General features: G+C 46.1%; 1 protein-coding gene across 7 annotated transcripts in view; it reads left to right on the top strand.

Moving 5' to 3' along the window:
• The window catches only part of DENND1B (DENN domain containing 1B), a 135098-nt gene that overhangs the window by 37075 nt on the left and 72587 nt on the right, over nucleotides 1-25436 (top strand). For 5 of the 7 annotated variants that reach the window (XM_036277339.1, XM_036277334.1, XM_036277333.1 and 2 more), the window contains exons 4-10: nucleotides 8901-8950; nucleotides 11120-11239; nucleotides 15777-15846; nucleotides 17909-17989; nucleotides 19261-19320; nucleotides 20539-20592; nucleotides 23510-23620. In XM_036277339.1, the coding sequence (XP_036133232.1) occupies nucleotides 8901-8950; nucleotides 11120-11239; nucleotides 15777-15846; nucleotides 17909-17989; nucleotides 19261-19320; nucleotides 20539-20592; nucleotides 23510-23620 (546 nt within the window). The remainder of the gene's footprint in view (nucleotides 1-8900; nucleotides 8951-11119; nucleotides 11240-15776; nucleotides 15847-17908; nucleotides 17990-19260; nucleotides 19321-20538; nucleotides 20593-23509; nucleotides 23621-25436) is intronic. The other 2 variants (XM_036277337.1, XM_036277338.1) reach the window with 1 other exon arrangement.

The following is a 25436-nucleotide window of genomic DNA, read 5'->3' as shown; positions in this document are numbered from 1 at the left end:
TTTACTTTGGTCTTCCCCATTTCCGCCCCCTCACAGAGCATTGTGAATGGAGACGCTCTTTCTAAAGTACTATTGTCTGGCTGTCTGCTGATGTTTACACTTAAAGCCTGAGTTGCAGAAGGGGAGAATGAATGAGCAGCGAGGAGGGCACGGCACTCTTACGATTTTGAAGTTTAAAAAATATTCTCCCTGAGCTGAAAATGTGGAACTCGATCAACATATGGCACCGCGTCCTCCCCGTTCTTTTGTCGCGCCGTGATTGTTGCCAGGCTTAATGACTGTTGTAAGCCCTGGTTGTGGAGGTGGGGGTTCGTCCACCCTGGGGAGGGGAGGAGGGGACGGCAGTGTGGATTATGGAAATATGGATGGATCTAAAAAGAGACCCCTTGCGAAAGAACGGGGCTCAAAGGAAAGCCAGGAACACGGATGAAAAGATGATGGAATATGATGCAGAAGTGATCATTGGAAATCTCTCCTTTCATGCCCAGCTGCTGGGTTTGGAGAAAAAGGGTGCATTTGTGTGTTAAGGGAGAGCGAAAGAAGGCCAGATTAACAGCATTATTTACTGGGTCTGTTTTCCTTTGCAGTGAGATAAAATATGTGCATTTTAATGGGCTTTGCGGATGTGAGACTTGTTAAATCTTAAAGACGTAATGTGCGGGGTGATACGCCGTGGAAATATTGCAAGCAGTCCACGAGATCAGATTCATGTTTAACCTTTCAGTAGGTGTAATTGTAGAAATTAACTCCGTGTTTGTTACATAGTAAGAATTTTAACTAAAGCGATGGTGAACACTCTCTTTGAAATATGAATGACTTTGTTACTCTTATAACCTAGTTGTTCCGATACATAGTTACCCGTTGACTCTTGCGTGTTCTTTTAGACAAGTGATGACTTGGCAGCTTCTCTTGGTCATCTTACTAGGTGGCAACATACGTCTTTATCCGCAGCCTGTTCGACCAGAAAAGGCAACAGGCGTTCCCGAGTGGTCGTGCTCTCGAGCACAGATGCAGGTGCCGTGGGTTTGACTGGTTTCCGGTGTGCTTGTGGGCTGGAGAGAAGAGTCCGTGCCGATTCTGACGTTTGGGAAGAGATTGGGAAGGAGTTGGTGTGACAGCACGGCGCAAAGACGTTTGGGTGGAGAGTTGTAATTTGACGGAGGAGGATGTTTTCGGTGTTGCAGGTGCAGGGATTCTGGTGGGGATGTCTTCCGAGTGGCAGGAAGCATGACTGGCATTCAGGAGAGGATGAGATGATGTGTCACCCAGTAGGAAGTAGCTCAAGCCTCACCCCTGCCTGGAGAGCCCAGAGTCGATCCCTTATGTGTAGCGGGGAGAGTAGATCCCCCTCCAGGGAGCTGAGGCTGAAGCCAGAGCTCTGGAGAACACCAGAGGAGAAGGCTGATGGAGAAGGAGTCATGGAGTAGCCTAAAAAGAAAGGGCAGAGATGGGGAGCCGGAGAAAATGGATGCAGACATCTCTGGGAGATGCTTGTAAGCGGGGGACGCTGGGTCGGAAACCGGGGCCTCCTGGGTTGGGACAGGTCTTCTCCTTTTCCGTCCCAAGGGTATCATAGATGGTAGTCCTGAGCAAACACAAGTTAGCTGAGTGAGTGGTGTTACACATGCCGGGGAAGCCACATATTATGGCTGGAAAAGAGTAGAAATCAGAGCCCTGGATGATCCAGTGCGCTGAGAGATCTCCGGTTCGATTCCCGGCCAGGGCGCACACCCGGGTTGTGGGCTCCTTCGCCAGGAAGGGGCGCACAGGAGGCAGCTGGTCAGTGTTCCTCTCTCCCTCTGCCTTCCTTTCTCTCTAAAATAAATAAAAACCTATATTTAAAATTGTGGACATTAGAAATCACTGCAGACTGAGAATACTGAACAAGAAGCAGCAGAAGACTTGAAGACTTGACGACTTGAAGGTCCAGTGAACTTCCAAGATGTTCAGTGAAAGGAAGAACTATTTTAATTTTACTTTTTAGCTGACCGATGGTTGACTCTCCCGTTCCAGGGCTCCCTCAGTCTGCTTTGACAAATAAGTCACCCCCCCTTTTTTTTCAATTACTCCTTATTTTTCATACATCCAAATATAATAATATAAAAATAAACAGAAGGTATGAGATAGTTTATTCAAGAGGGTTGTCAACTCTTCACTGAGAAAGTTTAGCACTTTCTGTCTGTACATAATTTCTGGCTGACTGAGTGAAGTCCTTTGCAAGAGGCTCAGGAAATTGTGTTTTTCTCTTTAAGGTCATTTATGCCAAAGTTTCACCAGGCTAGACGGTGAAAAACACAAGTTGCTATTTGGCGAGACCTGTTTGGTGGCTTTCTGTGTGAAAAGAAACAGTGTTCCAAGTTCAGTTTCTCAGAGAAAGTTCTGCATTCTAAGACCTGAGCCCCAAATTGGCACCTTTGTTTGTAATCTCAGCCAGAGGCCAACGATGACGTCAGCAGGGAGTGTGAACTCAATTTCTCTTCCAACAGGTGGATGTCCTATAATGGCTGGGCAGATGCGTTTGTAACAGGATAGCTCACAATATTCTTATTTAGGATTTCAAGGCACTCATTTAAAAAAACACACTTAGGACTTCAAATTTAATTGTCGTGGGACATATTAAAAATAACGGGCATGTACATTTTTTATGAACGAAAAAAGCTTGTGTAATTTAAGATCACCTAAAGAAAAAATCGGAGTTCCTGGCTTCTTCATTTGTTTGTCCTGTGTGCTGACCGTATCTGAATAACGTTTTATTTTAATTACTAAGGACTTGTCCCTGCTTTTATTTAAAGGGGATAAAAATGGCGAGCACACTTCATTGATTAGAATCCCTGAAGGTAAACCTGAGCTCAGACTGTTTACCATGTGAGCTACAGTTTTTCATGTCTTTGACCACCAAAGACAGCACTAAGTTCTCCGATTACTGTTATTTTTTGGGTAACATCATCCGGCGGGTGTCCTCTATTATCATTTACTGGTTCTGGTAGGACCCTCATTCAGATGTGTAACACACGACTGTTTCCTACTTCAAATGATAATGCTTCAGATTGAATTACTTGGTAGTTGGCTCACCTGTGAAAAAGAATCAACTTAAGCCCTCATTAAAAATTATTTCTTCCTTTATTATTTTAGAGAGAGAGGAAGGGAGAGGGAGAGAGAGATAGAAACATCGATGAGAGAGAACATCGACTGGCTGCCTCCTGCATGCTCCCCACTGGGGATTTGGCCCACAACCTGGGCATGTGCCCTGACTGGAATCGAACCAACGATCTCTTGGTGCACGGATTGATGCTCTACCACTGAGCCACACTGGTTGGACAAGCCCTCATTTAAAAAAAATATATATGTTTTTACTGATTTTTAGAAAGAGAGGAAGGGAGAGAGAGAGAGAGAGAAACATCTATGGGAGAGAGAAACATCAATTGGCTGCCTCCTGTACACCCCCTGCTGGGGATCGAGCCTGCAACCCGGGCATGTGTCCTGAAAAGAAATTAAACCGGGACCCCTCAGCCATGGGATGATGTTCAGTCCACTGGGCCACACTGGCCGGCCTAAGCCCTCATTTTGAAGTCTATCATTTGAAAGCAGTTAGATTTATGTTTTTACTGTAAATCTATTATTGTCAGTAGTACTAAACAAGCATAAACATAGGAGTATTGTGTTTTTTGGTTGGTTGTTGGTTTTTTTTTTTGGCCTCAGGGAATTTTTTGGCCTCAGGCATCTGCTGATTAGATACTAGAACCTACATGAAAACAAAGTAAGGAAAATCCACAGGGCAGGGAATGATGGTTAGAAGCTTCAGCTAGAATTCAAATCCCAACTCTACCATTTTCTGGCTGTTGGACAAGTTACTTTGTTTCTTTGACCTCTGTCCCCCCCACCACCCCACGTATTAAAGGGAATAAAACTTGGGTAGGAATTACACGAGCTAATATATGTCAAGTGCTCAGGTCACAGAGTAAGCATTTATGTTATCACATCTTTATTTAAGATGATAAAAAAGATAGCTCTTTAATCACAGTTACTTGAACCGTCTACCAAGGCAAACGGATTCTGATGGTGTTGAAACCGTGTCGTTTTATATGAGCTCAACGGAATTTTTTCCCCCTAGGGCATGATGACTGTGTCAGGCACTGGTTAGGCATTAGGGGAACCCTAAAGTTGAAGAAGCCCTCAAGGATTTGGAGGTGCCTTTTGTTCTCACTGATCATGCCCGTTGTAACAACTAGGACTTTGTGGTTTGCTACTAACTCTACTGATCGCTGGACCCTGACTGACAATGTAGTGGAATGATAATACCAGAAGTGGCTGGACACTCTGTAACCTCTCTTAGTACAAATCATTAGGACAGCCCTGGCCGGTTTGGCTCAGCGGTTAGAGTGTTGGCCTGTGGACCAGAGAGACCCGGGTTCAGTTCCCACTAAGGGCACGTACCTCAGTTGCAGTTTGTCCCCGGCCCCGGTTGGGGTCATGCAGGTGGCAGCCAGTGGATATGTCTCTCTCACATCAATGTTTCTCTCTCTCTCTTCCCCCCTCTCTCCCTCCCACTCTATCTGAAGATAAATGCAAAAATGTCCTTGGGTGAGGATGAGAAACAAAACAAAACAAAAATCATTAGAAAAATGAAGTTAGGACGTTTTCATCCTTGTCTGAGAAAATGTAGTGCTTTTATAACCTGGGAGGGTTATCGTCAAGTTGCTCGTTGAGGGGAGTGTGAAAAGGTGAAGAAGCATATTGGTCTCCCATCGCAGTTGAGGATAAAACAGGCCTCGCTCTTACTGCTCCATGTCTGCTCATCAGCGCCCCCCTCGGTCTGGGGCCGACTCTGTCTCTGCAGCACCAGATGTCCGTCCAGCTCTCTCCTGGGTGTCTCCATTCCGACTCCCACATCGATCTCCATCGTGCGCCCTTCTCTGCATTCCTGCGCCCTTCTCTGCATTCCTGCCGCACCTGCCACTGCCTCACTCCAGTGATGATCACCAAGGCCTCCTGTCCGGCTTCCTAGCCTTCGTCTTAGCCTTTCAAAGTCCGTGCTGCAGAGAGATCTGCCTAAAATTCCAGCCTGTCACGTTCTCTCTTGCTTTCAGCCCTCAGAGCTTCCTTGTTTTTCTTCGGGGGGGGGGGGGGGAGGGATCATGATTTGTGGATGTTGAACCATCCTTGCATCCCTGGAATAAATCCCACTTGACCATGGTGTATGATCCTTTGAATTACTGCTGAATTCAGCTTGCTAATGTATTGTTGAGGATTTTTGTGTCTGTGTTTATCGGGGATATTGGCCTGTAATTTTCTTTTTGTGTGTTGTCTTTGTCTGATTTTGGTATTAGGGTCATGCTGGCCTCATAAATTGAGTTTGGGAGTATTTTCTATTCTTCATTTTTTGGGGGGAAGAATTTGAGAAGGAGGGGTATTAGATCTTTTTTGAATGTTTGGTAGAATTTACCAGTGAAGACATCTGGTCCTGGGCTTTTTTTTTTTTTTTGTCTGTTGGGAGTTTTTTGATACAAAATATTCAGTCTCCTTACGAATAATAGGTCTGTTCAGATAGTCTCTCTTTTTCGTGATTCAGTCTTGGAGGACTGCATGTTCTAGGAACTTACCCATTTTTTTCTAAGTTGTCTCATTGGTCGGAGTATATTTGTTCCTAGCAGACTCATGACTATTGTATTTCAGTTGTAGCAGTTGCAACTTTTCTTCTTTCACTTCTGATTTTATTTACATGAGCCCTCTCTTGTTTTTCTTGGTGAGTCTAGCTAAAGGTTTGTCCAGATTGTTCATCTTTTCAAAGAACCAGCTGTTATTCTCATTGATCTTTCTTCTTATTATTTTGTACGCTCTGAATTTCCAGGGAATATTCAGAAATTGATCGTAGTGAGTAGTTGGATGCATAACCCTGGAGGTCATAGAAACGTCTAGAGCAGAAGACGGAGAGATTTGGTCGTTGTGGCTGAAACAATGGGTATCACCGGGAGGGGCCAGGCAGGTGGCTCGCTGGGTGTGGCCGAGAGGACACAGAGCGGAGACACCAGGGTTTCGGGGCAGGGCAGGGGAGAAGCAAAACCATCACTGACATCAACCATGCCATGTCTCGGTTCTTCTTAGATTTTCCTCAGAGAAATGTGAGGACCTTTGTAGTTGTTGAACTACACTTAGAGGGTAAACTTTACATATTGTAGCTTAAAAAAAAAAGTAGATTCTTAAATGCATGTTTCCCTGTCATTTGATCAGTTTATAGTGCTGAAGGGCAGCCTCCTGGGGTGAAGATGTAATCCCCCCTCCGCCACCAACTTGGTCATAATTCTCATTGGTACCGCTGCGGGACCAAGGGCGCCGTGTGTGTTTTCATCAGCCTCGTTCTGTCGTTTTCCTGGGTGTAGTCGTGTTGTCTGTGGGACACACGCAGGTGGATGTGTTACTGCCCCTTGCGTTCTGCTGTTCATAATTTATATTCCATTTCCTCCTTTCTGTTATTTTTATTTTTAACAGTGTTTGTTCGTGTGTTCTTTCTGCCTAAAAATAAAATATTTCAGAGGATTAAGAGGATTTTGAAAGCTCAATTAATTTTTCTGGGCTAAAGAAATGAGGCGTTTTTGTAAAAAAACAAAAGGCTGTAGGAAATGGGACAATAACGTTGGACGAGTATTACCTTAAATCTTTTACATAATCTATGGGTGCCAGCCTAGAAGTGTGTGTGTGTGTGTGTGTGTGCGCGCGCGCACGCTCAAGTGTGATCCAAAACACTCCGGTGGAAATACCAGACTTTATAACCACTTCCAATAAATACAAAAGTACAATTTGTAATTAACATTATTGCTAAAAGGATCCCCCCAAACTAAACTAATTGCATGCATCTTACTCCTCCCTCCAACTCAGTCGGTCTCTCTCTCTGCCTCTCTCTCTCCAGTCTGAATAGCACCTGTAATTAAGGAAGAAAACTAAGCCCACGGGAGCTAGGTGGGGCTTCCATCTATTGATCTGTGTAAACCCAGCGCACACTGTCAGGGGAGAAACAGTCAACCGCTGAGGTGCTTTGTCACTGACATAAGCTGAGAGAGGATTTTTTGTCTGTGCTGTTTAGACACCAGTCTATAGACCTGCTGGCTGGTTGAATTTTAAAGAGTGCGGAGGTTTAAAGACTTGTCCCCCGAGGGGCGCTCTGGCAGTTGGGAAGCGAGCAGAGGCTGCTTGCAGAAGGTTGTGCTGCTGGTGGCAGGAGGGGGGTTGTGCGTGAGCGATGGAGCCACGAAGGGAAAACCTCCTTCATTTGAGGCTTCAAACGGATGTGAAATAGATGGATAATTTGGGGGACATTTAGAAGCAGACAATGGATTTTGTGTCCGCCGATCGATCGATCGTCACGGGGATGGCGCGAGCACCTTTGCGGGGAGTTATCTGGGCGGTGTTCGTGTGTGTAGGAAGGGTGCTGAATGGCTTCCCTTTTGTAGCACAGATGAGGGTTCGCGACGGCCGCAGGACTGTTCCCGGTGCGGTGCACCCTTTCCAGCTGAAGGAATTTCAAGTGTCGCCCGGATTTTAGTGCCATTTAGCACAGGATCGTCAGTAGGAGCGCAGTTAGCTTTCCCGAGGGTGGGGTCCTGCTCTGGAAGGTCTTTGTTCCCCAGCAAGTGGGCGCCCCGCCCTGGAGACAGAAGTCACCTGTTTACAGGATGCTTTTCTCCTGCCCCAGCGCCCAGCGTCGGTGGCGCCCGAACCAGATCGGGATGTTACAATATTTTATTTTCCTTTGGAGCCTTGTGCTTCGAAACCCTCACGCCCGGGTCTCTGTGTAGGGTTTAAATATTTAAGTATTGATGATTGTCTGGATGTCAGTTTTATTGGTAAAGAGGCGATGGGCAAGGTAGTTTTTTTTTGGGGGGGGGGCTGACTACTTTGTTAAGACTCTGCCTCCCTTTGCTTTTCAACAGAAAAAGGCTCCGTCCATCTCTGCTTTGTCTTGTAAAATCACCCGACCGAACTGGTACGATGTGATCTTCAATCCCGAAGTTTAATTTAAGGACCAGAGTTCATCTCGGTGGTTTTTCACAGATAACAAAACAGATCTTTCTCTGTTTGGGGCCCCGTGGCTGACAATTACCTGCATTTTGTTCTTGCCGAGAATGTGTGTGTGATTTCTGAGCGATGCACAAGCGACCTTAGAACGGCTGCGAAACCCCCACAGGTCTCCAAACCAACCAGGCCCTTTTCTACGCTGAATTCAAACGTGGCTCTTCGTGTCAGGCAATTTTTAAGGTGTGGCATGGAAGCCGTGTTGTTTTAAAGATAAAGGCGCATTTTTAGATGCGCATTTCAGGGTTTTATTCGCGCTATAACTTAGCCTTCCTGTCGCTGAATTTACCAAGAGTTGAATCGTATAAACGTGCCCCTTTCGCTACAGAAGTCTCTTTCTAAACCGTTTTCCTGGGGGACGCGGAGGGTTGTTATACCTCCCGGTCATTCATTCTCCCCATCCCCTTGGCTCTGCCTGCATTTTAATTGAAACAACATTTCTATGTCTGAGCCAGGATCTGTCAGAAGTCCCCGTGGCTAGTCTGTGGGACCAGTAGCCTCCCCATATGGTGTGGCGCTTCTTGTAAAATCCATATGGCCTTGTTGAGGGGACCCCGGCGGGGATGTGAAGGGTGTTAATACCCTTCAGGCCAGGCCTCTGCCTCCTGGGGCCTCCTGGCATTGTCTCCGCAATCTGCCCGGCTCACCCCTCATTCCTTCTTAATAATCAATTATTTTCATCTAGGAGCCTGGGCTGTTTTTCTTAAGAAACGACCCCCAGCCCTCCATCCCCCCCCCTTTTGTTTCTCTAGAAGATGTCTCAAAAAAGTTTTAACAGGCCTCTTGATAAATATTCTAAAGCAATTTTTTTTCTCTTTAATTTGCCTTTGCAGGAAGTGCTCCAGAGTGTCCCCAAGTTCTGTTTCCCCTTCGACGTCGAAAGGTAACGTAGGAAACCTGGCACATTGTAGGGGCTGGGCTGTCTGAGGGCTCACTGCACAGGAACTGCCCTTTCTGTTCGTACAATGACATTGCCTTTGTCCTTATTACCTCCAACGACAACAAGACCCGAGGCCCGGAGGGAGACAATAGTTGCCACGTGAAGTCTTTGAGATCAGGGGACCTTCAGTTTCCTCCGCTGGGGGCCTGGGCAGGACTCGCCTGAGGTTGCGTTGATTCCCCCTGCGCGGCAGGTACATCTGAGTGTTCGCAGGAAAAGAAATAGGGATCTGTCCCGGTCACAGCTTTGGGGTGGTGCCTTTTAAAATTCGATGTGTCTGTCCTGGCCGCCCCTCCCTAATTGAAAAGACCATCTGCGTGGCCTTGCCAACCCGCCGGCCAGTCCCCGAGCACAGCTCTGCGGGGGTGCGGTTCTCCGGACGGCTGCAGGCCCTGTCCTGGCAGGTCCGGACATCTCCTGACGTGAACTTTACGGGACAGCCACTGAAGGGCTGGCGTGCTACCTGGGTGCCGTCGGAATTCCACAGAGCGTCCAGCCCTGGGAACAGAAGAGCACCCCAGTTATTATTCTCCATGGGGTTCTCGTACCCTGTTCTCAGAGTTTTTTTTTTAAGGACTGCGGCAGGCAGGAGTTCTAGAAGAAAATAGATCACAGGAACACAGTTGGCTAAAGAGGAGTCAAAACTGAAACTTTGACAGTATTGAAGACACTGTTCAGAACGATGGGCCGATGGCTCGTCATGCGCCATGCTGGGGGCGACACCCGGTTTTCCTTCCTTGCAGGGGAACCAGTGGTACCTGCCAGCGTCGTGGTTTTCGGGTGCACAGCGAAGGCAGAATAAAGGAGGCACCGTGGGGGAGGGTTCACGAGTGAGGGAAGGTTGCCGGCCCGTCGGGTGCCAGCGGGCACATGGGGCACCAGAGCTTGTTTTCGAGGGTGGACGGTTTGTAAAAAACTGTCCACTTAGCAGCGTCTTTGCTCGGTGTCCAACACTGCAAGTGCCTTATTCCCTGACAGTTCCAAAGCCGTGGAGCGTGGGCCCCGCCTCGCCAAGCAACTCGGTTCCTTTCACATAATTCCTGTGGCTCTCGCGAAACCCAAGCCTAGGAGTCACGGGGATGTTACTGAGGACAGGGGAGCAGGTGCTCACTGTGGCTGGCGAGTGGCAGAGTCACAGGCAGTGACGGGAAATAGACGTGTGCATTTTAAACAGGGACACACGTCCTGTGCAAGGATTGACGTCACATCTCGCGACGCGGCACGACCGATACTGTGGTGGTGTGCTACTTGGTCTAAAATGAGCAAAGACTAAAGCTTCTGGACACAGACAACAGCACGGTGGTGACCTGAGGGAAGGGGTGGGGGGAGGGAAGGGTAAAGGTTGTCAAATAAAAGGTGACGGAAGATTTGACTTTGGGTGGCGGGCACACAACGCAACATACAGGTCGTGTATCAAAGAAATGGACACTTGAAACCTACATGACCCTCGTAACCCATGCCACCCCTATACATTTAAATTAAAAAATTAGCTAAAATTCTTGGTAGGAAGCCTTTTTTTTTTTTTTTTTTTTGTAGAACTTGACTTTTTATTTCATACTTGGAAGTGTATTCTCCTTGGAGAGGTAGCCGTGGGAGAGAAGGGTAAAAGAAATGCCAAGTAGTTTGTATGGTCCTTTATTGGGTGAGAATGTTAACAGAAGAAGCCGTTAAACGGGGCTGGTGGGCCCTTCGCGTCTAGAGTGACTCGGTCTGTACCTGAGCCCAGTGAGAGGCGCTGGGAAGGCAGGCTGGCACCCCGGCTTCGCAGCCCCACGGTCTGCCCGTTTCGTCAGACTTGGTGAAATACCTGCTAGTGCCTCAGGGCCCCGTTTCCCGGGGGAGGGCTAGGACCCGCCGCGTTGCCCGGCCGGATGGCGTTGCCCGGCCGGATGGCGTTGCCCGGCCGGATGGCGTTGCCCAGCTGCGATATGCCTGCGGGCTCGGGGCCAGCTCAGCCTCCCACCCTCTCGTGGCGGAGCCCGGTTCCAGCTCCAAGACCCAACTGGTTGGAGCGTGGAAAACCGACGCCGCGCAGAGACACGTTCCTGCTTCTGCTGTTCTGGATGGAATCCCGACCCCCGGCTCTAAGTTCTTCCGTTTCCTGTGTTCTAGAGTGTCTCAGAATCAAGTCGGCCAGCACTTTGCCTTTGTCCTGACGGACATCGAGAGCAAGCAGAGATTTGGCTTCTGCAGACTCACGGCCGGCGGGAAGATGTGCTTGTGCATCCTGAGGTGAGTGCGGCCGGGGCACGGACGGATGGACAGACGGATGGACGGACGCGAGGATGCCCCGGCTTCCTTCCGCCCTTGGGCACGCGTGGGCCGCCCCACGATGTGCTTGGAATTGGTCTGGGGCTCATTTCCTGAAAACCCAAGTGAGCTGTGAAATACCTTGTATTTCTCTTTAGAGCATCAATTAGGTGTAAAGATTCACCTGTAACAGAACTTTCCTTGAAAGAGTTGGCTCTTTGCAAGATTTCGTGTGGGTTTACTTCTGAAAACTTAAATATTCAGGTAGGAGTGGAAGACATATATGTTTCACGTGTAAATAGGGCGCCAGCTCTTGCAGGAGACGTGTCCGTGTCTCCGCCGCCCCGAACGTGCGCTCCCGGAGGGGCCTTCCCGCGTCCCGGCGCAGGCTGCAGACCGGGGTCCAGGCACCAGTGTCTGCAGGGGTTTTATTGGGCCACGTGGTGTAGGAGACATTTCAGGAGACACATGTCAGCGAAATTTTGCATAAAATCCATGTTTCTAATTCCTTTGGCTGAACAGGAATATTTAGCAAAACAGAAGCCCTTCCCCTAGAGCGACGGGAGGCTGGCCTGCGCCGCGGGCCTTCGCCGCATCGAGAGCCTGCCCCTTAGCTCCAGCCCCTCTGCTTCCGTCGCCTGCGTCCTGGTGCCCGGGTGTTGCGGTGTTCCCTGTCTGTGCACCTGGCGTCTGAGCTGCTGGCCGCTGGGAGGAAGGGGTCCCAAAGGGCTCTCCCTTCGCAAATCTCGGTGAATCAGAAATCCCGATTCTAGAAAATAGTCTATGAAAATAGGACTCTCGACGATGACTCGAATATGCACATTGGCCAAGGGAGATTCTGTGGACGTGCAGGCAGGGAAACAAACGATGCCCAGTGACTAAGACGGGGCGGAGAGGGCTTGGGTGCAGCACGGGTGTCCGGCCATGTCCTGCGAAGGGCCGGGGTGGTGTTTCCTCGGATGGCTGTTCGAGGGGGAGGGGCGTGCGGCTGCCTGGATTCCGAAACGCACGTCTCAGCGCTCCATGCGCCACAGACGGGGCCGTGCTCACCGGGGTGACACCTGCACTGAAAGCGCGTGTTGCACCGTGAAAAGGGGGTGCGGCTGCGCTGCAAAGCGGGGTTCTCGAGCCGAAGCCAGGCGGTGGGGCCCGGGGGGCTGGGGGGCCTGTGGGAAACAAGCGGGAGAGGGGCTCCGTTTTCATCTTGTTTCGTGATGAACGTTCAAAGGCTAGAGTTTGAAGGGGAGTCTCACGTCCTGTTCGCCCAACGCAGACCGGAGCGGTGTGTCCTTCCTAATTTTCCTCCGGGAACGTCTAGATCGTCTCATGAGGAAAAAAATGAGATGGTCAGAAAAGTTTCAAGACTCGTACGGTGAACTCATGCACACACCGCCTGGCGTCACAACGGGAAACAAACCTCTTCCTCTCCCTCCTCTCCCCACCGGCGCACACACGGCAGACAGCATCTGTTCCCGCAGGTCGGAGCTGGCGAGCGCACACGGTGCCTCCCAGCTACTTGCCTCCACCCCTAGATGATGCCGTCGTGAGACTTAACGTAATTTAAACTTACCTTCGAATTCTGAGCTAGAAAATGTGCACACAGTGCTATAAAAACCAGGTGTGCGCGTGTGTTTGTTTCCCCCCTCTCCTGGAGTTTACGTCATTACATGACTTGAAAGTAAATACAGCCGATTCCCGTGTGTTTTGTTCCCTTTTTAGAAGAAGTGGTAGGATTTCGGGGTCCCGGATGGAAACATCGCTGTTTAATTTTGATTGGGCACCCGCAGCCGTGTCCTGGGCTCTTTCTGGGACAGTCTCTCCCCGTTTAACGAGACTTCAAAAATAGCCCACGCCAGGACTCGTTTACATCCTACCTTTTTTTTTTTTATTAGAAGTGCTTTCCTATACCGGCCAAAACGCAAGAAATAACCTCTCTCTCTAATTGGATTAGCGTGATTTCGCGACTATGAGGTTGTCCCCAGGTTTAGCATGAACTGCCCTATAGCAGGAGGGCCCGGCCGCAGCGCCCTCCCCGCCCCTTTAACTCGCTCCACACTCCAAGCCTTCCTGCGCTTCCTCTGGGCAAGTCCCTCCGAAGCAGAATGTTTCAATTTTACACACTTTGTGTCAATTTTCCAGACAGAAGCAGCCTCTGGACATGGGAGGGGTTTGGCGAGGCAAAGCAGTTTCCTTAGTTTTATTTGATTATTCCGACTTCGGTTCCCGCTGATCACTGAGACTCTCTCTCAGTGGTTGCCTGACTGTTTGATCAAACAACATTTCCTTTCCTTTATTTAACCTTTGACTTTGGGATGTAGAAGTTTTATCGGCTCCGTGGTAGAAACACGAGGTGTGGGGGAGTCCTCGTGCGGCCGCAGGCTGGACGCGGGACTTCCTATCTACGTCTCTGACCTTTGCCGGTGTCTCCTGGAAACACGAAGGAAATAATCTTAGAAGCAACCTCTGAAGAATCTGCTGCCTTTCGCTTTAGAATAGTTGGTCCTAATGTGTTTGTTTTATGTCTGTAAGTGTTACAAGAATATGAGAGTCAGTTATTCTTTGTTAAAGAAATGACATTTTCAGTTTTATAATAATGTAAGGACATACCTTATTCAGTCAATGTAATATGTAGAATACATTTAAAAAAAAACCAAAACTTCCTAGGATTTTTGTGGTTGACTGTAAGAGATAGATTTTGACTGTCTTTGGGACTAAAATTTAATGAAAAAGTATTTTAAATCATCGATAGACCATTGAAAGGCTTATTCAGCAGTTAAAAATTAATTGCGTTGAATATACATTGTTTGAAAATTATCTAAGAAACCACAAAACAAAACAAAACATGACAGTAACATTTCTTACCCACGTAAGATGAGTTCATAAGATTTATGGTATTTATATGTTAGGTTATGTTATGTTATGCTATGTTATTCTATGCTATGTTAGTCTATGGATATATAATCATGTATATCTGCTATTTTGGTTACACATTTTGTCTTTAAAGTTTGTCATGGAACCTTTCTAAGGTATTTGACTTTTTGAGTCCCAGATGTACCGCAGACCATTCTCCTGCCCTATGGAGTAGTGGCTGCATATCAGGGCCTGTGGATTCAGTTACCTGCAGGGACCGGCAGGGGGCACAAATGAGACTAGCAGGTTAGGCGGCTGACAACGGGGAGTTGGGGTGAATAGGCCACATTCCAAGACAGAAGTCATTGCACATTCGTTGCCAAGTGGAGAAGGTGTGACCGGTAGGACCTATTCTTTCAATTTTTTAAAATTCTCGTTTTTAACTGAATTATATCAGATTTAGAAGTTGGCAACTTATTTGAACAAGAGCAGTGGTGTGTCAGCTCACGAAAGACCCTCGTGGGCTGGCTTGGACAGTGTCTGCATGTCCCAGTCTGCACCCTCTGCTCTGTGTTTATTAAAACCTTTGGGTCAATTTTAAATGTACTTACACCTTAATTTATTAATAAAGAGTACAGGTTTTATTTTGTGTAATTGATTTTTGGATTTAGTGTTTTGCTTTCATGAAAATTAGTTATACGTGGATGTAGCAAAATGAATCAAAGTAAATTTTAAATTATAATATTTGTTTTTGATAACGAAAAGCTATTTACAATATTTACAGTTTTTAAAACTGGCTTTTTGTTATTTGTATTGATATTGATTTTGAAATTTGCCATCCTATTTAAACATCAGTTTCTGAATATTGGATTAATTAAGCACATAATACTATTGTATTATAAACTCAATTCAGTAATATTTTAAAAAATGATTGTATTTTTTAAAAAATTTTTTAAATTGATTTTAGAGAGAGAGAAAGGAAGAGGGAGAGAGAGAGGGAGATAGAATCATCAATGAGAGAGAACATTGATTGGTCGCCTTCCACATGCCCCTCACTGGGGATCGAGCCCACAACCTGGGCATGTGCCCTGACCAGGAATCGAACCGGTGACATCTTGGTGCATGGGTTGACACTCAACCACTGAGCCACACTGGCCAGGCATGATTGTATCTTTAAATGTTTATATTATTTTCCTCCAAATAAGGTTTTCTTTTGCCAGGCAGATAGTGTATCAGCAAATCTCACACACACACACACACACACACACACACACACACAGATTGTATATTGTAAAAATTAGTTTTTCGTGTCATATTGCATCTTTTTACAGTGGTTTATTCTCGATTTGCTCTTGGTGTGCTCATACCATGCACACCATGAAACAGGACTGACTAATTTTAGATACTGCTGACATAAAATAGACCTGAGTAATAAATACACTTTATGGTAGAACTTTGGATTCTGATCATGTTATGAAAACGAATAATAGATAACGTTTCACCGTAACAGTAAAGAGAACACAGGTTTAGTTCTTTTCTGCCTTCAGGATCAAATTGTTTGAAATAATATAAAGTTAATGTTTATTTTGTCATCTTGTTTCTTGAGTCTAAATAATATGTATACATTTTTCAGTTATTACTGTTTTTTTGTTTGTTTGTTTTTTTACAGTTACCTGCCATGGTTTGAAGTCTATTACAAGCTCCTAAATACTCTGGCAGATTACTTGGCTAAGGAACAGGTAAGCTATGATTTTCCCCCCATTTTTTTTTTGTATGGAGGTAAAAATGCATATAACATAAAACGTACAATTTTAAACGATTTTAAGTGTACAGTCCTGTGTCATTAAGCACATTGTTCTGCAACAATCAACCTGTCATCTCAAGGACTGCTCTATCTTCCCAAACGGGAACTCTGTCCCCATTAAACAATGCCGTCCCATTTCTCCTCCCCCGAGTCCCTGGCAACCACCCCTGAACTTCATGTCTGTATGAATATCACCATGTGACTCATGGAAATGGAATCATACAATATTTGTCCTTCTGTGACTGGCTTATTTCACTCAGCTTGTTTTCAAGGTTCATCCAGTTTTTAGCCTGTGCCAGAATGTTCTTCCTTTTCATACTGGAGACTGTTCTACAGTCTCAGGTGTGCCTGCCCATCCACCTGTAGGTGAACACTTGGGTGGCTCCCCCTTCTGGCTGTTGTGGGCAACGCTGCTGATATCATGGGTGTGCAAAGATCTGAGTCCCCGCATTCACTTCTTTGGGGAGTGTTCTCAGAAGTAGAATTGCTGAGTCCTATGGTCATTCCACGTTTCCTTTTTTGAAGAACTGTCAAAAAATGACGTTTTCCAGTGGCCGCACAATCTTCATTCCCACCAGCAATACAGGGTCCCTTTCCTCACACCTTCCAAATGCTGTTATTATCTGGGTTTTTGTTTGTCTTTAATCTGGTCTCACGGGCTATTTAGACTGATATTTAGATTTGATCATTCCGGTTGTCCTTACCCAACCTACAGTAGGCAAGTACAAAGGATTTTTTAAAGCTAGATGTGGACAAAACTCACGAAGTCAGAGGAATTTTGTATATATGGAGCGTTGATATCTAGAATATTCTGCAGTATATATCATTGTTTAAGTGGTAAAAGGTGAAGTCGTTATAGTCTTCTTTTTTGGTCATCGTAAAGAGAATTTCAAAAAGGGGGTTTTGAGTGCACACTTTTGCACGCGTTCATGGAGATCCGAATTTAATTTGAAGACTCCTGGGGAGAAGTCACACGTCTCAGATCCACATCCCTGAACATTAGTTGTTACCTTCCCTGAAGAGTTGCCTTTTCTTTGGCTCGTTCTCCTAACATGAACACTTTAAGAAAGAATAAAAATAACTATGTATTTAAAAAGCTACCATCATATATTTATTATCATAGTTATTGTTACTGGATTTGTATATGTAATTCAGAAAAAGTGAGTGTACACGTCAAGATACGTTGTTATTATACAAATCCTAGGAAGTAGATAATGTTATATAATTTATCTCATCACATTTTTTTGTGGGTCAAGTAGTGACCAGTCACTACTTAGGAAAGAAACATTTAGGATAACTTCTGTGTTGGATCTTAGTACAATAGACTTACTTAAATTATAGTTCTTCCTTAAAAATTAGATCTGAGCCCAACTGGTATGGCTCAGTGGTTGAGTGTTGACCCTGCACCAAGAGGTCACCAGTTCGATTCCCGGTCAGGGCACATGCCCAAGTTGTGGGCCCGATCCCCAATGGGGGGCGTGCAGGAGGCAGCCACTCGATGTTCTCTCTCATCGATGTTTCTCTCTCTCTCTCTCTCCCTTCCTCTCTCTCTAAAAATCAATAAAGAAAAAATATTTTAAAAATACCAGATTTGAGATTTTAAAATTCAAACAGGAAATGGGAGATTTCAATAATCTGATAAAAGTCATAGTGCTATTTTTATATAATTTTATTGTTCTTGGATTTAATTATTTAAATAATTTCTTTCTATAGATAATATATTTTATAATAGTTAACTTTTGTCAAGTATAGATATATTTATACTAAATGTAAATAGTGCTGTTATTCTTTCTGGATAAAGAGAGGAATATCTCTTTATTTCCATTTTTATTAGATTTAAATATTTTAATTTAAGGTAATTAAAACAGTCCTGTGAAGCAGTTACACAAAGCCAGTCTAACAGTAGAAGGCACGGTGCCTGACTTTATCCAATCGTTTTAATCGTATTTGTGTAATATATTTTATCTATAAAATTTACTTTTAATTTTTTGCTGTAGGAAGATGATTTGACTGTAACCCTCAAAGCGCTCTATGACCACCCAGTGCCGAAGGCAAACAGCCCCGTCAGTCTGAGTGTGGTAAGTCTTCAGTCATCGACCTGTGGGGTCGTGGGTGTTTCTCACAGAGAACACACACCCTCAGAAGCTTCCCCCTCACCTCACCTGTGCTCCCAGGACCGTCACTGGCTCATGGCAGGGGGTTCTGGACATGCTTAACCCACCAGGACCTGCCACAAGGGATGCGTATTTCGGTAGCTGTTAAATCACAGATTTTCAAAAATGTTTATTGTACACCAAAAGGAACCAAAGCTGTCAGAATATTTTGATTATGAGAAGCATTGATTTTTCAGGCAGAATCTATGCATAATACGGAAATACACATATACGCACGGACACCGCCCCCTGCCAAAAAACCACATTCAGCATACCCCTCATAAAACGAAAGAGGTACAGACGAGGATGGGAAATATGGCTTAATGACGTATCAGTAACCATGAGATAACAATTCAGGGTGAAACGTTTCTTCTTCCTTCCCATATGTCAGTCCACATTCTGGTGTAATCACCGAACACTGGGAACACGACGGGGGGTTTTCCACACGGTCAGCCTGTGAAGGGGGCGATTGTTTACTGTCCAAGCATCAATGGGCGATGCTGACGATTTCTAAACACACATTCGTCCTTTGCAAGGTTTTGTAAATGTTCAAAGTGAATCACACAATATGGATGTTTTCAGTCACATTCTTTATTAATTGGGCATACCAAATAGAATGCTTAACTTTATTTATATTGATTTGGTTCTTCCAGAGTAATAAAAAACTGTCCCAGTAAGAAAAATATGTAAGGGTACAAGAAAAAGGTCCCTTAAATAAATATAATAGTATTAATAGATCTTTTGCTTTTTTGCAAGATAAGGGAACTGTTGTTTTGATTAAATGTTTTCTTTGGGGATAAATTTCTTTACCTAAATGTCCCCACCGTGGTTTGGTTTACTGGGAGTGTTCTCTTAGATTATTCTGTTTTTCATATGTTCACTCTCGGCACCCGGGTTCAGGTGCTTGGCACTCAGAGTCCTTGGTCTAGTCTCTTTCCAGACCTCTCTACAGCTTCCTTAAACTACGTCAAGTTCCCTGATGGAAGCAATAGCTTCTCATTGTCTATACAATTCGTCCACTTTCTCACATGACATGAGCAGCTCTGCATTTAAAATAACCTCTGTGATTAACGTTATTCAACCATTTTCCGTGCACAGCGTGGCTACCTGGGTTTGTCTCTGCTATAGAGCAGACGGTTGTGTAAACTTCCCCCATGACAGTAAAATATTCATTTTTCTCTCTCACATATTATAAGAACCAAGAGGTATTTATTGCCAGTGAGCAAGTTCTGAAAGATCAGCCCTCCTTAGTACCGGTGAGTTCAAAGGACATCGGCTTCTAAAAATCAGACTGGGGGACGATGACCGTCCATCCCCGTGTCTCCGGACTCACTGCAGTCCTCCGGGAAGGGGAAGCGGCTCTCTTTCAAGGGAATTAATCACTTGGGGTCTATTTTCTGTTTATACGATCTTTGAACGCCCAGTGGCCTGACATTCAGTACTGTTGGAAAACCCTCCCAAGAAAAGGAGCTGGTGGAGACCAGATCTGCCCGCGGTCCGCGCTGCCGGTGGCGGCGAACGCGGTCCGGCGTGAGGCTGTCGCGGTTTTGTCTCCCAAGTTCCTGGAGGCCTGCTGATTGCTCTCATGTTCTCCTGCCCCAGAAAATTACACGTAAACTGTGGGAACTCGCCTCGTTCCGACGAGTTCCACTGTGCCCAGCATTGGCTCGAATGTGGTTTGTTCCATCTCTGACCCAGTACTGACCATGTCCCTGTGGGGTTGAGTCAGTGGAGGGAGTTTGGAGATTAATATGAACAGAAAATAAAACCAACTTGGGCGATGGACTGTGATTCTGGGGGTCGATTTGGGTGCGGGACCCGCGGAAGCATGCACGGCTGCTTTTTGTACAGATGTCTCTGTGCGCTGTTGCAGTGCTTTGGGTATTATACACGCTAATTAATATTTGCTTGGGGGTTCTAATGTCATATTGTGAAATCAGTAAATAAATTTTTAAGGAGTTTTAAATACTCAAAAATTATGTTTTTTTTTTTGCTGCTTTCTGAACAATATAGTGGGTGGTATATATGAGAGAAATTTGTTGTGACTTTACCATAGAAAATCATAATAGACTTTGATACATTCTTGGGTAAACAAGCCTTTTTTTCCAGTCTCCCTAAACTAAATGTGTTTTTAAAAATATATAACTATATATAATAATAAACATATATATATACACACACATATATATAATAGTAATATACTGTTTGTCTTAATAAGCTTTAACTAGGAGTTTAATTGTAAAATTAAATATTTTTAGCCAACACTTAATTCTCTGTATGAGGAAGTTATTGTTAAATCCCATAGAAATCTGTCATCTCATTTAAAAATCTCTCAGGTTCAGCACATGCTGAGCATCACACCGTGGTATTTATAAACCTAGTTGATGTATTTTTTTCTTATTTTTAATCCCAGATGTGAGGTAATGCCACCCAGTTGTGACCTCCTTTCTCTGTGTTTTCTCTCTGTCCATCAGCATTCGTGCTTCATCACCCCCGACGTGACTGGACTCCCCACCATTCCCGAGAGCGTGAGTTTCTGCTTTCCGTGGGTTTTACTCTGTTGATAGTCTGCGTTTTATTTATTTTGGTCTCACTGTTTAAGGACTCCTGATAGGGAAATAAAATACATAGTAACTATCTGTGTTTGTGAGAAATAATGAAGAAGTAAGAAACAATGTTGCTGTCTCTTGCTCTTCTTTATGTACCTGCTACTTTACCCACTTTTGAATATCTGGTTGTAGGTAGGAAAATGATATGAGAACGGCTCTGTCTACCAGCCGAGATAGCTCAGGAGGATCATATACGGCAGTCAGATCAGGGAGAGGACATTTCTCAGGAGGATCACAGACTTTTGGTGGGAATGCATCCAGGCACGGGGAACTATTTTCACACAAATAGTTACTTCAGTGAGCTGACAGTAGTGCAGATTCCTGCATAGACCTCTGTCCAAATCTAGGTGTCCTGTGCCTGATTTCTGGATTCTCACTTACGTAATAACGTATTTTGTAAGACTTGAAGGGTATTACGAGAAATTAGAACAATGGCTACGTTTTGCATTTTATTTAAGCCGTAATTGTAGCCCTACTAGAAACCGTTTTGGCCTTTGAATAGTTATTGCCAGCGGATCTTCCGTGGAACAGCAGACGTGGAAAAGGGCCAGACACACCTACGGTGTCAGATGCTGCGTGAAAAGGAAACACAGTTCCCTTCCGCGGTTTCCTCCCGTGCTCTGTGGAAAGATACAATAAATCAGTAGGAACAATTCCATCGAAAGTGAAGGAAACATGAAGAGGGGAAAACATATTTCCAGGAATACTAATGACTTCCCCAAAATGCACCTCGATGGTCCTCCCAAAAATGTTTTCAAGGCTGCTGAGCGTTTTGTTCCCAAAAGCGCGTGTGTGACGCCTGAGGTCCAAGAAGACAGTTGTGAGTTTTCTGATGTCAAACCAAGACTGTCGATGTGTTTCCAGTACAGCCACGTTCAGATCACTCTGTGGAAAGTCTGCGTTCACTGCTCTGAATGGGGTCGCGGGCTCTGAAGTCCGAGGGCCAGTCTCTGTGGGCCGGGCCCCCCACTCTGCCCTCCTGGGGCCAACTAACCAGGCCTTGGCTTATATGACCCTGGACCCTTCACTTCAGCGTTCTAATAGAGTTCCCAGTGACTCCCTCCCACTTCCCACTCCGTACCCTCCTTACACTTACCAGTAAACAGCTAATGAGCCGAACTGAACAAATCTCACATTTTTTTTCTTTTATCCTCACCCGAGGACATTTTTCCATTTTTTGTTCAGGTAGAGTGGGAGGGAGAGAGAGGAACAGAGAGAGAGAGAGAAACATCGATGTGAAGGGACACATCGAGTGGCTGCCACCTGCACGACCGACCAGGGCCGGGGACAAACTACAACCGAGGTACGTGCCCTTAGCGGGAACCGAACCCGGGTCTCTCCGGACCGCAGGCCGACGCTCTAACCGCTGAGCCAAACCGGCCAGGGCCAAATCTCACATTTTTAAACGGCTGTTGCTTTGATCGTTTTAAAGAACATTCTAAGGAAAAACCGCCACGGAGAAGATACATTTTGACATCTCCATGAACTGTCTTATTTCCAAAAGTCCTGTCGGGGCGGGGGAGGCAGGGACGCAGGGACGGCAGCATTCCGTGATGGGAAAGAACTCCGTCCAGGGATGACCTTTGCTGGGATGACAGGAACAGAGTGGGTCGAAGGCCACGAACGGCCTCTCGCGTATGAAGACTGGAAATCCCGTGGGCTCAGAAGACGGGAGCGGGAGCTGTCCCTCCGCTCCGCACCGCTCCCGATGGCCGCAGGTTCTGTTCACAGCCTCTGCTTGTCCGGAGTCCTGGAAATCACCGCATTTCCTGGCTTCTTGCCCACGGAAAAGTTTTAGCCCTTCCAGGCCACAGTGTACCTGCTGCTACCGTTTCAGCTCCTCCTCCTCCTCTGTCCAGCGTGCTTACGTCTGAGCACAGGACGATGTTAGACACTAGAAAGGAGAGGGTCCCATCGCCCAGCCTGGGTAGCTTATCCCCGCTGTGCTCTCCGCGGGGAAAGCAAGTTCAAGTAGCCAGTCAAGGACTCGCGTCAGACAGCGCGGAATTGTATTCGGTTACGGTAGCGGAGAGAGACCTGACATGGGGTGTGAACCAGGGATTTTCCTTCCTAAAGAACCGAAGAGCCGCTTTGTTGCCCATCTCGTCCTCGGGGCGCCTGGGCACCGGGCAAGGTTCGGACAGGGAGAGTGCCCGCTAGTGGCTGGCAAACATAAGCAGACCCACGTGGATTTACTTCCTGGAGCAGTTCCATGTGTAGAAGAACCACCAGGAGTAATTGTTTCCAAACAGATTCTGGGGGCCACCCTCTGAGGGTGACAGTTTAGCAGGTCCAGGTAGGGGCCCAGGAAGTTGGCTTCATTTTTGAGTGCTTTGGGGGGGAGGGGTGACTATCCCTGGTCCCCAGCAGCCTCTGGGAAGCAGTTTCCCAAGGTCGAATTACATTTCAGATGACAGTAGAATGTCCCCTGTTTTGGGTGACAGCAAAATAATAATCTAATCATGGTGATGGGTGCTCTTTTTTTTTTAATCCTCACTCAAGGACTTTTTTGCATTTATCTTCAGATAGAGCGGGAGGGAGGGGGGAGAGAGAGAGAGAAACATTGATGTGAGAGACACACACAGACTGGTTGCCACCCACACGACTCCAACCGGGGCCGGGGACAAACTGCAATGGAGGTACATGCCCTTAGCAGGAACCACAAACCCAGGTCCACAGGCCGATGCTCTAACCGCTGAGCCAGACCGGCCAGGGCGTGGCTGCTCTTGCTAATACCGACCTCCCTGGGAGGGTGCGTCTCTCTGGTAAATGTTGATGATGTGCTCCCCGGTCATCCCGCGAGCTGTACTCACACAGTGGTCTTTCCCGTGTGCAGAGAAACCTCACGGAGTACTTCGTGGCCGTGGACGTGGCCAACATGCTGCAGCTGTACGCCAGCATGCTGCACGAGCGGCGTGTCCTCGTCACCTCCAGCAAACTGAGCACCGTGAGTACTGCACGCCGGCCTCTCGCGCCGCCGGCATTGAGCGCGCCACAAAGGCCCGCGGGCGCACGGAGTCGGGCGTGTTCTCCGTGTACTCGGCAGACAATGTCTCCGCGCTTCCCCTGGAAACTGCTTTTAACCTGGTCCTTGAAGGACAAAAGTCTGATGGATGGAAGGGCCTTCTCAGATGCATTAAGTCAGGTTAATTATTTTTTTCTTATCAGGAGATGGGAGTTGTTTTTTCCCTCCTGCTTTCTTTGTACATCTCCGAGTTCATTTGCCTGCCTTCCGCTGTAGAAAGAGCTATTATGAGATCTTTATTATGCACTTGTGGCTTTTCCCATTGGCCCCCTTGAAAGGAGCCTGGGCCTTGATAATAGCAGCTACCCCAGCCTGGTAATAGGTGGATTCCTCTTTGTTGCCAAGTACTGGTCCGGTAGAAGCGTCAATAGTCGTTCTGACTTGGAGGAGCTCTTCAGTCTGATAATAACTTAAAAGTCAAAGTAGCGTTTTTTATTCAGCACACGGTGCGTGTCGCTCACTCAGATGTGCGTTGGGAGCGAGGACGAAGGCAGTGAGGACAGTCAAGCCTTTTGCTAGGTTTCCTTTTTTTCCCTGCTCGAGACATTATAATTTTTAATATTTTTGATTGGCTTAAAATTTTTAAATAGAAATGTCAGTAGAGTGTAGAGTAATAGATGAGCTGTTTATTAAAAACCATCTCTATTTAAGATTGCATGGGTTTGCTTTCTTACCCATTTGGTTAAGTGATAAAGGTAAGATAATAGATACACGTTTTGTTCTGTGGTAGAAATAAGAGCTTTATAAAGTTGTGGTGTTTTAGAGAAGAAGGAGTTTCAGGACCTCTCTGGGATGCCGACTGATGTGTAATGATGAGGAAGGTGTTTTCAGAGAGGTCAAAGGCCCACTGGAGACAGGTAATGTCATATTGGGTCTTCTGACTCTGATTTTGGGTTATTCCCGTTACTCTGCAATTGAAAAAAAAAAATACAGTTCTGAGATTTCAGATTGTAATATCGATACGCCCACGTGTCCAAAACAAATGAAAATAGACTATTTCGCATATGGGAAAACACACTGTACACACCTGAAGGAGGAAGCGTGCAAAGTGACTCAGGACTGCCGAGGGTCAGCAGTCGGCAGGGACACAGGTGCCACTTGCATTTTCTGCAAGCGATGTTGAGAAATTCACTCGGAATCATTTGGTCCTTTTTATAAGTTCGCTGGTCTGTCATTTCAAATTTACCGTTCTCTTCATCCTCGTCATTTTCTGAACATGAATTTTTTTTCAAGATTATAAAGAATATTTCTATATGGCATTGTCCTGAGATTCAGAAGATTGTACAAACTGTCTTAGAGGTCTAGGAACTCAATTTTTATCAAAATTAATTTCCGTCACAAGTATTTATTATGTACCCATGTGGTATGCGCTTTCTAGACACTGAGGAGCCAGCAAGGCAAAGTCCAAACTCTCTCAGAGCTTAGATTTGACTGATGGGACAGAAAGAAGTGGATGAATGAATAGCTTTTAGGACGTACGGAGCTGAAGGCTGAGGGCTGGGAGAGTGAGTGAGCGTGTGTGACATACAAGACGAGGGGCCGGTGTCTGTCCAGTAAAGGGTGCTCGGGAAGGTTCTCTGACAAGCTTGTGGTGGAGCGGAAAACGGAAGGATGGTGGGAGTGAGGTGTGGGAGTGAGCGCAAAAGCTGCTGCTTGGGAAAACACTAGAAGTAGGTCTGATGTGTGACCTTGTGCATTGTTGGGGTTTTTCTTTGTTGTGATTTGTAAGCACCTCTGA

Source organism: Molossus molossus, unplaced genomic scaffold, assembly GCF_014108415.1.
Source record: "Molossus molossus isolate mMolMol1 unplaced genomic scaffold, mMolMol1.p scaffold_m16_p_23, whole genome shotgun sequence".
In the NCBI taxonomy this organism is placed as follows: Eukaryota; Metazoa; Chordata; class Mammalia; order Chiroptera; family Molossidae; genus Molossus; species Molossus molossus.
The sequence above is the reverse complement of the archived record's forward strand: the minus strand, read 5'-3'. Positions and strand labels throughout refer to the sequence as shown.